The sequence below is a fragment of the Rousettus aegyptiacus genome, unplaced genomic scaffold (genome assembly GCF_014176215.1).
Source record: "Rousettus aegyptiacus isolate mRouAeg1 unplaced genomic scaffold, mRouAeg1.p scaffold_m13_p_7, whole genome shotgun sequence".
In the NCBI taxonomy this organism is placed as follows: Eukaryota; Metazoa; Chordata; class Mammalia; order Chiroptera; family Pteropodidae; genus Rousettus; species Rousettus aegyptiacus.
This window is the reverse complement of record NW_023416310.1, coordinates 71013959-71026361: the sequence shown is the minus strand read 5'-3', so window position 1 is coordinate 71026361 and position 12403 is coordinate 71013959. Positions and strand designations below refer to the sequence as shown.

Sequence of the window (12403 nt, the reverse complement as noted above, 5' to 3'; positions counted from 1 at the left end):
GTCGTGAGTATGGGACACGTGTAGACTACAGTCTGAACCATGCTCACGCATAACACTGCTAAGGCAAAGCACGCGGACTGAGAACAGGACAGAACTCGGCTAGCGCGAGGAAGCCCAGCACCTAACAACAGGTCGGTGATGACACTCGGCCGGAGACAGACAGAGAGAGAGAGCGGAGGTCATTTAGGGAAAAACCAAGAGCGGGCTTGTTATGGGCATTTCAGACGGACTGACAAATCATTAGTGAAGGATGTTCCCGCAAGGTCAAGTGCACCGACGGACCTCATCACTGCTCACCTCACAGAGGGCGACTTTAAGAGAACGATGGAAGCAGAAACCACGTTGGAAAGATCACAGCCGAGGCGGCGAGCACAGGCAACTCTTTCCACAAGTTCTTCTGTGACTGGAAAGAGGAGAGGAGGCGGGCAATGGCCGGACGGATGCGGGCCGCGGCACGGCGCGGCTCTTTTTTTAATCTGGAAGAGTCTCGGGCGTGTTTAAATGCTGATGGAATTCAGTGAGAGCGACAAGTTGAGTTTCAGGAAAGAGAAAAGATAAACAGACGGCACGTATTTCTCAGGAAGGCGAGAGAGGGTGGGATTCAAAGCTCAAGCAGAGATGGCGGACCTTCAACATTTACCGACCGGAGGAAAGGCTGAAGATGCGCGTGACTCAGTGGTTTGGGGAAGCGGGACGTCGAGGGAGCCCCCGTCTCAGGACCTCTGTTTCACATTCATTTCAAGTGAGTCATCCGTTGGAAAGATGGGGATGAAAGAAGTTTCGAGGCAAACAGGAAACCTCAGAACAGCTGGGTGCTGACCGAAGCCACACTACCACTAAGCGCCGGCAGGTTCTCGCCCAGGTGTAAAGCTCGAACTGGGCCCCTCTGCCACCCACGGCGGCTGCTGATCTGTCCTCTGCCCTTTGCCTTTTTCCTCGCACTTCTCCCCCGCTCTGAGCCGTGCACGAGACATGCTGGCTAGTGAAATCACAGGATTTCTCAGGGAGCTGTGGGTGCTCTCGTAAATTCGATGTGCTTGTCACAGCACGCGCGGTAACAGTTTTAAATAACAACACAGCTTTAGCCATGTCGAGTAGACAGGGATTTATGGAAAGATCATGCTGCTCACAGAACCGCCACGACAACTGGAAAAGGCTTCAAAAACGGGTGAGAATCTAAACCCTTTGCACGAAGATGGCCCTAAAAGTGGAGACGGAAGCCCCGGCCCCTCCCAAAGCCCGAGCCAAAGCAAAGGCTTCGAGGACGAAGCAGCAGCGCTGAAAGGCATCCACGGCCACGCGCAGAAAGACACGCACGTCACCCGCCTCCCGCGGCCCCGACGCCGCGACGCCGAGGGCAGCTCGCAGAGCGCCCCCCGGGGAGACGAGCCTGACCGCTGCCCCATCGCCCAGGTCCCCGACTACCCCGCCAGCGCGAGGAAGCTAGAAGGCATCAGCACACTGCGCTCACGGTGGAGGTCAAGGTCAACACCCCGGACCGAGCAGGCTGCAGAGCTCTACGTCATCGGCGTGGCCCAGGTCCGCACCCTGCTCCGGCCTGATGGGGAGCAGAAGGCCGACGCCCGACCGGCTCCCGACTGGCTGACAGCATCCAAGGCCCCGGGCGTCTGAACCGGATCCGGCTGGCTAATGCCACGGGCAGGAACCACGGGAAGCTGGACAAAGCCAGGGTCCGAGGACGGGACTGCTGCGTGGGGCGAGCTGTGTCACAGGGTTTGCGCGTGACGGAACTAGGCTGCTCCCCAAACTGGCGTGTACGACACTCCAGCCATCGTGCATGAGAATTAAACTGAGAACTTTAAAAGCCGTCAAAAACACAAAAATGTGTCAAATCCAGTTAAATCCCATGTAAAATGTGTACCTTCCAGTTAAATGCTACATATATATGTAATAATACCCTATAAAATTGCCACTTCCGGTATGTATGTTTCTCAAACTGGCTGTGTCTTATTCTTGAATGTTTGTATGTTATTTAGAAAGTGAAAGAAAATTCTCTGTCAAAGAAAAAAAAGGTTGCACTTTAGTGAAGAATCCAGTCTGAAAGTTTTTATTCTAAAAATACCAAATTATAAAGAACAGAACAACAAAGAAATATAAATAACCAGAACTGGTTTCTATGCGTGAGTTAAATAATTCATGGGTTAATAAGTTTCATAGGTCAGTGGCTTAAATCAGAGTCATTCATTCTCCAATTTATAACAATTGGGCTGTTTTGGGCCCTTGAATAAGTTCTTTTTAACCAGTTCACTCACGATGACTAAATAAAGTCACTTGATACCACTTCCATGAACCTATTTCTAATTCTTTTCAAACTGGGACATTAGGCAAGACAATGTAACCTACGCAGTAAGGATAATGAGGAAAAATGGCAAGATTCAGGTAATTAAACTTGGAAATTGCGGGAATGAGGTTTGTGTATGTCAATCGTGAGATAACTGACATGTTATAAACTGTCGGAACCCCTGCTCTGCCCTAAACGCGCATTTCCAAATTCTTCCATTCTGAGTCCTGACTTAAAAATCAGCTATAAAATCTGAACCGTCATCAACTAACAAAAGATACATGTAAAACAATTTCACAAGTTATTCAGTGACAGACACTATAGTCTATAAAAACAGATATTTACTGACTCAGATTCTAAAGTAGAGTTCATAAAAATTATTAATTCACTAACTAAATCTTCTCAGATTTAATAGTCTCCATCTTTCTCGAACTGTTTTTAAGAAAGCCTTAACTTAATCATCCCAAATATAACTATGGCAAGCTAGTAATAGGATGTGGCTCACATGCACTGCGGTGCCCATTTTATTATTTGGCTGAGGAAAATTTGGAAAGCATTTTCCCATTGAAAAGAAAAGTACTGTTATGCCTAAAATACCTCAGAAAGCAATAGTTTGTGGAAATAGGAATGCCATTTACCATCTTAAATATCTTACCAGACAACAAAACAGACTTCAAAATAAATACTTATCTCCAAATTGATTCATTTTAAAATGTTGGACAAAGAGAAAAAATACTATGACTTAAAATCACGTTCTTTGCTATCTAAGAAGCAGACAAGCTTCTGAAAATTAACAAAAATAAATTAGATATTGAGAAACCTCAATGACTGTGATGCACACCGTCCCTCACCTATACAACACTTCTCTCTTTCCGCTAAAAGCGCCCTAATCAGTTCAAAGAGCTGATTAGCGGGGAGGGAGGGAAGCCTTGCCCCACGCCAAGGCTCAGAGTTACGACTGGTCCAAACCAGCTATCATGACCTCACTGCCCTGATTGGCAACTGGTCTGGAGGGTCCATGCCAACCAACCTGGCCGACTTCATGGTTCTGAGCCCCGGAAGCAGCGGTCTGTGGGAGGGAGGCTTGGGAAGGCATTCGTGTTCCTGATTTTGAAGAGGGAGAGAATACATTCTGTAGGGACCCCCCCTTTATCTCTCGGCCCTTTACTCTGCGTCCTGCCTGGAACACAGGGGCATCGCCTCAACTTGAGGCAATGAGCATGAAGAAAGAAACCAGCGCATTACGGAAGGAGAGGCAGGAAGGCGGGAAGGGGCCGGGTTCTTGGCGGCACTGGGGAGCGGCCACCTCCAGCCGGGTGCCGACTGTCAACTTCAGACACGGTTTCTAAAAACAAAACAAACACACAAAATATCCACGAGCTTCATTCAAATCATTTGGAACCAAAAACGTTTCAAGTAATAAAGCATATAAAAAGCATGGTAAGTAAAAGCAGATCTAATGCAAAATGTCGCGTAAGAATTTACTACACATACAACGCCAGGTTCCTACTCAGTGTACGAGACAGTGCACGGAAGAGACAAAATTCTCGTGCAGCTTGTTCTAAAAAATGGAAAAATGACTAGAATAACATACAACAGTCATGGATTACAAGACACAGTACTGTAACGATGTCGGTGTTCCCCAAGTTGATCATAATCCCATTCGAAATCCTAGAGTATTTTCTGTGTTTGTGGTGTGGGTGGTTTGACACACAGATTCTGCAAAATTACATGGAGATACAAAAAGGTCAGCGATCAAGCCCATCTTGAATGAGAACAAATTTAGAGACTTTCATTACCAAATATAAGTTCTCTTTACAAAACCAAGCAATTAAAATAGCGCAATGGTGCCAGGAGAGACGAGAGGGAACGAAGCCCCAGAATCTGGGTTTGCCGGAGCAAACAGGAAGAGCCTACACGCACACGGCGACCCCGCGGGGCACGGAGACGGGGCGCCGCTGTGGCTGATGTGCCAAACGGACATACATGTGGACAAGACAAACTGTGACCTCCAGCTCACACCATACGTAAAAACCAGCTGAAGATGGACCGTAGACCTGCCGACAACTGTTTCTCGCTAGGACTCTGACCATAAAGATGCTTTAAAGAGAGAAAGAAAGAGAAAAGGGGGTAGTGAGGGAAGGGGAGAGAGAGAAAATAAAGGGGAAGGGGCTTTTGGAAATAATAATATATTTGCAGACAAAAGAACAAGAAAGAAGGAAGATTCATTGAGGAAATCTCCCTGTGTATAAACAGGAAAAAAAAAAAAGAGTTGCATAATAAAAGGGGAAAGACAAGGAGAAGACAAACCCAGGAGAGTTAACTGCCAACTAGAAGAAGTTCAATTACGCATTCATTCAACAAATATTTATTATACAGAGTGCTTAACTATGTGAAGACGGTGTTCTAGGCTAAAACAATGAACAAAAAAATATCTCTCTAGTTTTAGAGCTTATATCTATCAGAGTCCATAAAGCAAGGAGAGAGAGAAAAGAGGAAAGACATTACCAAAGAAATCACACTAGACATTTTCCCAGGGAAGAAAAACAGTTCCGAGATTAAAGTAGCCCTCCAAGATCCAGCCCGATGACACAATGCCACATCAAGGCATATCGATGCAAAATTTCAAAACATCAAAGATAAAGAGAATATCTAAGTATTCATATTTTTGTATGTCATTTATGAGAATCAGAATGCTATTTGATTTCTGAAGGAAGATGATTTTCAACATAGACAAGTGTGAAATAAAATAAAAATATTTTCAAAGATCAAAGTGTCTAAAAATTTACTTCTCATATGTGCATTCTCAGGAAACCCCCGGAGGCTGTGCTCCCACAAACAAGAAGTAAAGTAAGAAATGGGGAGACATGTGGCATCCCAGAAATGAGAGCGACAGCAGAGGGACCGGCGAAGGAAGCAGGCGGGGCGGTGTCAACAGCAGGTGCGCACGGGGCCCCCGGCCGACCAGCTCAGACCGGGGCCCAGCACCTTGGGGAGCATCTCGGGGGGAACAGAGAGGGAATAATAAGCCAGCTGATCTGTGCGACCATATTCACCTGGATTTCACAGTGTTTCGGGATAAACTAAGAATAGTTAGATAGAAAACCAAGCAAACCAGAAACCTGTGAAGAAAAGAAATACCCTCGCGGTGAACTGTGTGGGCAAGCTCTGAAAAATAGTTAATAGTCATAAAAATGTAAGCGCTAAGTTCTGATTCAACCAAAAGTTGTGACATCAGGCGAATGGAGGGAAGTGGGGAGGGGGGGGGTGGGGAGACAATGTTTATATTGTGTGTGGGAACAGGTTGGGGAGAGACACAAGAATCCACTGAGAGAGCGAAGTCCTCATCCTGCAAGACTTGCGAAAGGCGGGAGGAGGAAGCGGGCTGGGCAGGGACACCCGGATTGGAGGAACAAGGAAATGGCAGGGCGCCTCACGGATCCCCGCCGAAGGGAAGCAAGCAAGCCGGGCCTGTGCGCCCCAACCTCGGAACTAGCAAAACTGGCGGCTAAGGGGGGCTCGTCCCTCTTTTTAATCAACAGAAATCCCAGCAATGACATCAGGAGAGCACATTGGTGCCAAAAAGGGGGTTCGATTAAGAACCCCACTAAAAATAAATGGCCAGAAGCAGCGCTGCTCTTGTCCGTCAGGTCTGAGACCCCCTCCCCCATCCAAAGTCGCCAGGCAGCCTGGACTGGAGAAGCGCCTCTGCACCTCAGGGGGCACCAGCAGACACCAGTAGGAACCAGATTAAAAAACAAACAAACCAAATGGCAAGACCGAGGCTCTAAAAATTAAGGCGTCATTGGAATCACTAACAAAAATAGACCAAGACCCAAGTGCTGAACCTAAACAAAACGACCATCAGCTAAAATAAAAAGTTTAAGTAGGACCAACAATCTCCTAACGTGGTAGCCGAAATGTCCAAAATACAATTAAAAATCATACATCATACCGAAACCCAGAAAATCACAACTTGCATGAGAAAAGACTATCGACCGATGCCAACGCTAAGAAGACACATACGCTAGGATTATCTGACGAGATATTTAAAGTAGATATCATAAATTGCATCGACAAGTAATTATAAATTATCTTCGAACAAATGAAAGAAAAGATAACCTCAGCCAACAAATAAAGAAGTTATCAAAAAGACCAAATGAAAGTGATAGAATTGAAAAATATGATAATGGAAATAAAAAAGGAAACTTGCCAGAAGGACTCAATAGGAGAGCGTAGATAACAAGACAGAATTGGTGAACTTGAATACAGAACAACAGAATTTACCGATCAGAGCAGAGAGAAAACACACTGGTAGAAAAAATGACAGAGCCTCTGGACTTGTCATGCAATAATGAAAGATCCAAAATTTGTATCACTGGAGTCCCAGAAGGAGGGGGGAAAGCAGTAGGACTAAAAGAATACTTTAAAAAATAATGGCTAAATAGTCCCCAAATTTAGCAAAAGACATAAACCAGAAGTTTCAAGAAGTTGAATGAATTCCAAACACGATAAACCCAAAAACATCAACACCAAGACAGATTAGTGGAAAATCGAGAAAAAAAAAAAAACTTTGAAATCATTCAGACAGAAACAATACCTTATTTATAGAAGAATAACAATTCAAATGACAGCAGATTTCTCAGCAGAAACCACGGAGGCCAGAAAAAAGTGACATGTTTTTCTAGTGCTATAAAAAACAAAACAAAACAACTGTCGGCCATAACTTCTGTATCAACGAAATTATCCTTGAGGAATGACAAATAAAACATTCTGAAATAAAGAAAAACTACAAGAACTTGTGACTGGCAAAATCTTCTTAAAGAATGCCAGTTCTCCCCCCAAACTGATTAGCTTCATACGATTGCTATCGAAATCCCAGTGCATAGATCGCAGACTGATACAAGACTGCTGCGACATATACACAGAAAGGCAAAGAACCTAGACAGCTCCGACGAGCTGGACGGAGGAGAAGGAAGGGAAAGGAAACCACTCCACCCCGCAGAAGGCCTTCTGCATAACGACCTGCGTCAGGACTGTGAGGGAGAGGGACAGACATACGGATCGATGGAAGACATACAGACCCGCAACATACACAAATATACCCAGCTTTTTTTGACATGGGTGCAGAAACAATTCAGTGGAAAAACAGACTTATCAACACAGAGCTAGAGCGATTGGATATCCACGGGTTTTAAAAAAAAGAACCTTGAGCTAAGTCTCACACCTTATACAAAACTCACCTCAAAATGGATCACAGACTTAAATGTAGAGCTTAAAACTCTAAATTTGTAGAAAAAAATCAGAGAAAATCTTCAGACAGGTAAGGAATTCTTAGACTGGATTCTAAATGCACAACCTATAAAGGAGAAATTGATAACTTGGACTTCATCGAAATTAACAGCTTTTGCTCTGTGAAGACTCTGTTAAGAAGATGAAAAGACAAACTACAGACTGAGAGAAACCATTTCGAAATCCACAAACCCAAAAAATAACAAGTATCTGAATATACAAAGAACTCTCAAAACTCAAAAGTTAAAAAATCCAATTACAAAATGGGCAAACGACTTGAACAATCATCAAAATACGTTCAATACCAACAGCCATTAGAGCAATGCAAAACCACAGTGAGAGCTCCCTATAGACCTATCAGAATGTCGGAATTAAAAACCCCTGATGATGCCGAACGCTAGCAAGGATGCAGAGAAGCTGTGCCGCTCACGTGTTGCTAGTGCGACACTAAATGGTAGGTACAGCCACTCTGAAGTACAGTTTGACAGATTCTTATAAAACTCAGCACGCAGCTATACACAACCTAGCGAGTGCACTCTTGGGCACTCATCCCAGAGGAATGAAAAGTTATGGTCACACAGAAACCTGCACATAAACATTCAGAGTAACTTGTTTGTCAATAGCCAAGAACTGGAAATAACCTATGTCCTCCGATGGGCAGTTAAGGAAGCCATGATGGATCAGAATCACGGAATCCTCCTCAGCAGCAAAGAGAGAACTGCTGATAAACACGACCCGGATGGTTTCCGAGGGAATTGTGCTAAGTGAAAAAGCAAATGCTAAACGACCATTTTTGAAATGACGAAATCTAGAAATGGAAACACATGGGCCACTGCCGTGGATTAGGGACGGGGAAGGAGCGGAGGCACAGCGTGAGGGACCCCGACGGAGCCGCCTGCATCACGACGGGGAATACGAACCCGCGTCTGCGATGAATGCGCACACTCACACACACTCATGCACACGCATAGACACACTCACGCACACACCCACACACACTCACACGCATGCACACGCATAGACACACTCATGCACACACCCACACACACTCACTCACACGCATGCACACACGTAGACAAACTCACACACATACACACGCACACACCCACACATACACACACTCATGCACACGTATAGACACACTCACGTACACACCCACACACTCTCTCACACGCATGCACACACGCACACCCACATACACACTCACACACGTGCACATCCGACACATACGTACACACACTCACTCAAATGCATGCACACACCCCCACACACATGCACTCAGTCACACACACACGCACACACACTCACACTCACTGACTCATACGTATGCACACATGTAGACACACTCACACATACACGCTCACACACTCACACACACTCGCACACCCCACACACACTGTCACACACACACTCACACCCACGCACACACGTACACAGTAGACACACTCACACACGTGCACACACTCACACACACGTGCACACACGCAGGTACAAGTAAATCTTGGGAAACCTGAATAAAATCTAAACACGGTAACAAAGATAAAAGTATATTTTAAGGGGGAAAATTAAAAGAAAAAATAAAATATAACATTAAAATGAATGATAAAGATGAAACTCTAGAAAACTGGGTTGCTTTTTATGATCTGGCAATATCGATGTTATCTTGGGACTCAATTTTCCTTCATGAATATTATTTTTATGTATTCTCATTGCATAGTGCCTCAAAAATCTTGTAGAGTAAGACATGTATAAATAAATTGACGACAGCCGACTTTGGATCCTCACAGGCAGTTGTTAATGACTATGAATTATAATGGAAAAGTTAGCATTTTAATGGAAATGATTAAGTTCTCAGCACAAGAAAGCCATGTAGCCTGTAATTCCTAAAACGTCCCTACTTTCCTCCTCTCTCACGCGGCCCTGCTTTATAGCGAAACTGAATTATGAATGGGATGACTTCACAGGCCCGCGGACGAGCCAGGCTAACAGTTGACCCGGAGGGACCCGAGTTACAGTCCTGGGCGTGGAAGGTGGACCCCTCCGTTGAAAGCACCGCCACCGGCCGCCCCAAACGCCAGGTGTCACCTCCATTAGAATACCCAGGTGCTTCTCAAACGAAGCACATGCCCGGGCTCCACCCACAGCTACTGCGTCAGTTTCCTGTGGCTGCAGGACCAAGTGCCACGCACCGGGTGTTTGGAGGACAGAAACCCACCCTTTTGCATTCTAGAGACCAGAAGTGTGAGGCCGAGGTGCTGGCGGGGCTGCCCTCCTGCAGGCTCTGGAGACGTCTGTCCCGTGCCTCCGGCTGCCGGCGGCGGTCAGCGTCACTCCAGGCTCCCTGCCTGCCTGGTCGCTCTGCCTTCCCCTCCTGTCCTCTCCTCTGTGGGTCTCTCACAAGGACGCTTGTGATGGCATTTAGGGCCCGCCTCGGCCCATTTTCCAAATAAGGTAACTAACGGCCGCAGGCTGGGGACCTGAAGCTGGGAGCCCTGACCAGGGACGGGGAGTTTTCAGCAGACCACAGCTACCGAAGCCACGTCCTGGCTGCAGGGACCGGGGATCTGCATCCCTCGCGCGCCAGAGATGGCCCCTGCGCAGTCAGTCGGGTTTCAGAGGGCTCCCGCAGGTGGCACGGGGTGGAAGCTCTGCTCCCGGCTCCAGACGCCAGCTCCAGGGGGCGCACAGGGGGCGCGCGGGGGAGGGGGGGGCTGTGGCTGCAGGGCCCGGCCTGTGAGGGCGGCGGGATGGAGCTGAGGAAGTAACGTCAGACTGCGGGCCGGTTTCTCGCCGCTGAATAGGGGGCGTGGGGGCTTCACGATGAAATGCGCTTCGTGTTAGGAAGAAATCAAAAACAGAAAGAGCCAGAACGCAAAAAGAGGGAGTGAAGAAAAGCAGAAGCAGCCGCAGGAATCTGCTTCGAGAAGGCTCCGGGGCTGTGGAAAGAGTAAACGGCAGGAATTTCTGACCGGCCGGTGAGCCAGGGAGGGAATCGCCAGGTGCGGCCCCTAGCCACGGACACCTCTTTGACTTCTAAACGTCACCGTGTACAGGACAATACTGTGGGAAGTTTTTCTATAACATAACAGGTTGACACTTTCCTTCTTTAATGTTGGCAAGACTGCATTATGATCTGTTAGTAGTGAAGTAAATACACACAAAATTAAGTGTTTTCTTAATCTAACAGTTTACCAGTAAAGGTTTCCATTTGCTATTGATGCATTTTCAAAATACCTTTCTCGCCACTTATTTTTCCTATAATAATCACAAAGTTAACTTTATTTCAGGGATGTTTATGGCAAGAATTGCCCTGTCATTCAAAATGAATGAATAAATCCATATCATTAATCCAGAACTCCTAACCTGTCAGTTTCTAATGTTAATCGCCTACTTCGAGGGTGGTAGAAAGCACCCAGATGCTTAGCAAAGGCCATGTAGAGCCAGCATCAGGAATCAGAGATCTGCCTCATCCTGAAACACTGAGGAAAGTGACTTGTTCCGATGAGTTTAGATGAAATTCTGTCTGTACCAAGGAAAGCTGACATGCCAAAGGCCACACGTATGCTGAGCGGTTAAGATACAAAAATGTCCACAACTTCATTATTTTTAATCATGTGAGTCAGCTTCAAAAATGCTTGGCAAATTTACACTATTTAACTCAATAAAAGGTTTAGTCCTCTGTTCCTGGATCCAATATACAAATTTATTTTTCTACATACAAAAAACCAATATTATTGTCAGCTCATAAGCAGAGAAACCTAAAAGCTATGTTAACACTCCCATTTCGGGCCCATTTACTGGCAACTGCCCAAAGCGACACCTACTTCTCCAAGTCTCTCCCCACTGCACTAGGATTGGCTGGATACGGTTGGTTTTTAAATGTTCATAGTTGGCGGAAAAAAAAAAAATAACATTTTGAGGCAGGGCAAAATGGTACAGCAGGACTCCTGGAAACTGATGGAACTATTTAATTTTATACCTGTATTGTGCATCGAAAATTTACTTTAGCTTAAATTTCAGTGTATTACTCAGTCATATGTTAAATATAAATTCTCAGTACCAAAACATCTCACACTGTGACAGATAATGGAAACTGAATGAAATCTACTTTCTCCTGCTGCCGTGTGGATGCATCGAGCAGAACCAGGGCCGGCGGCCACGTGCAGAGTCCTGTTCCCCAGGCGGCCCCCTCCCCGCCCGGAGTCTAACGCAGAAGCCTCTTCTCTGTCCGAGGAGGCGCCCTCGGAGGCGTCATTCGCACCCGCCGCCTCCTCCTCCGACCCGCGCCTTCCTGCGCCTTACTCCCTAAGCTCCTCCCTCTCCAGACCCAGCAGGAAACGCGTCCCTCTTTTTCATAGCGCCCCTCTCCCTCACCTCCCTAGGGACCTCATATCAATTACCTCCCTCATCGCCTATACTTTAACCCTCTCTCTGAACTTAGGACACTGTTCAAGTCTTAGTCCTCTTATAGGCGCGCACATGCGCACACACACGTGCACACACACGTGCATGCACACACACACCTCCCTCAGCCCTACGCGTCTCCTTCGAGTTGCTATGCCGCCTACTCCCCCTAACGGCCCGCCCGCTGAAGAATGAGATGCGCTTGTCTCACTCCAGCTCGCACCCCAATCGGTCCCCGTGAGCCTCGGCCTGCCAGGGCCACTGCGGGACGAGCGTGGCCCACGCCGCTGAGGCCTGTCCGCTGCCGAGCCCAGCAGACGCCTGCAAGGCCTGCGCTGACGCGAAGCCTCCGCGCCGCCGGCGCACGGCGACGGCTGCGCCCCTGGGGAAGTCTCCGCTCTAGTG

General features: G+C 46.8%; 1 protein-coding gene across 1 annotated transcript; it reads left to right on the top strand.

Annotated features, from left to right (window-relative positions):
* The first annotated feature begins 1119 nt into the window (after positions 1-1119).
* Positions 1120-1632, top strand: LOC118605521 (60S ribosomal protein L23a-like). The gene has a single exon (XM_036225060.1). It carries the CDS (start codon positions 1120-1122, stop codon positions 1630-1632), a length of 513 nt encoding a protein of 170 aa, XP_036080953.1.
* The last annotated feature ends 10771 nt before the right edge of the window (positions 1633-12403 follow it).

Excerpts from the sequence above, each read along its gene's own strand:
- LOC118605521 (XM_036225060.1), top strand. The coding sequence starts at position 1,120 with ATGCTGCTCACAGAACCGCCACGACAACTGGAAAAGGCTTCAAAAACG.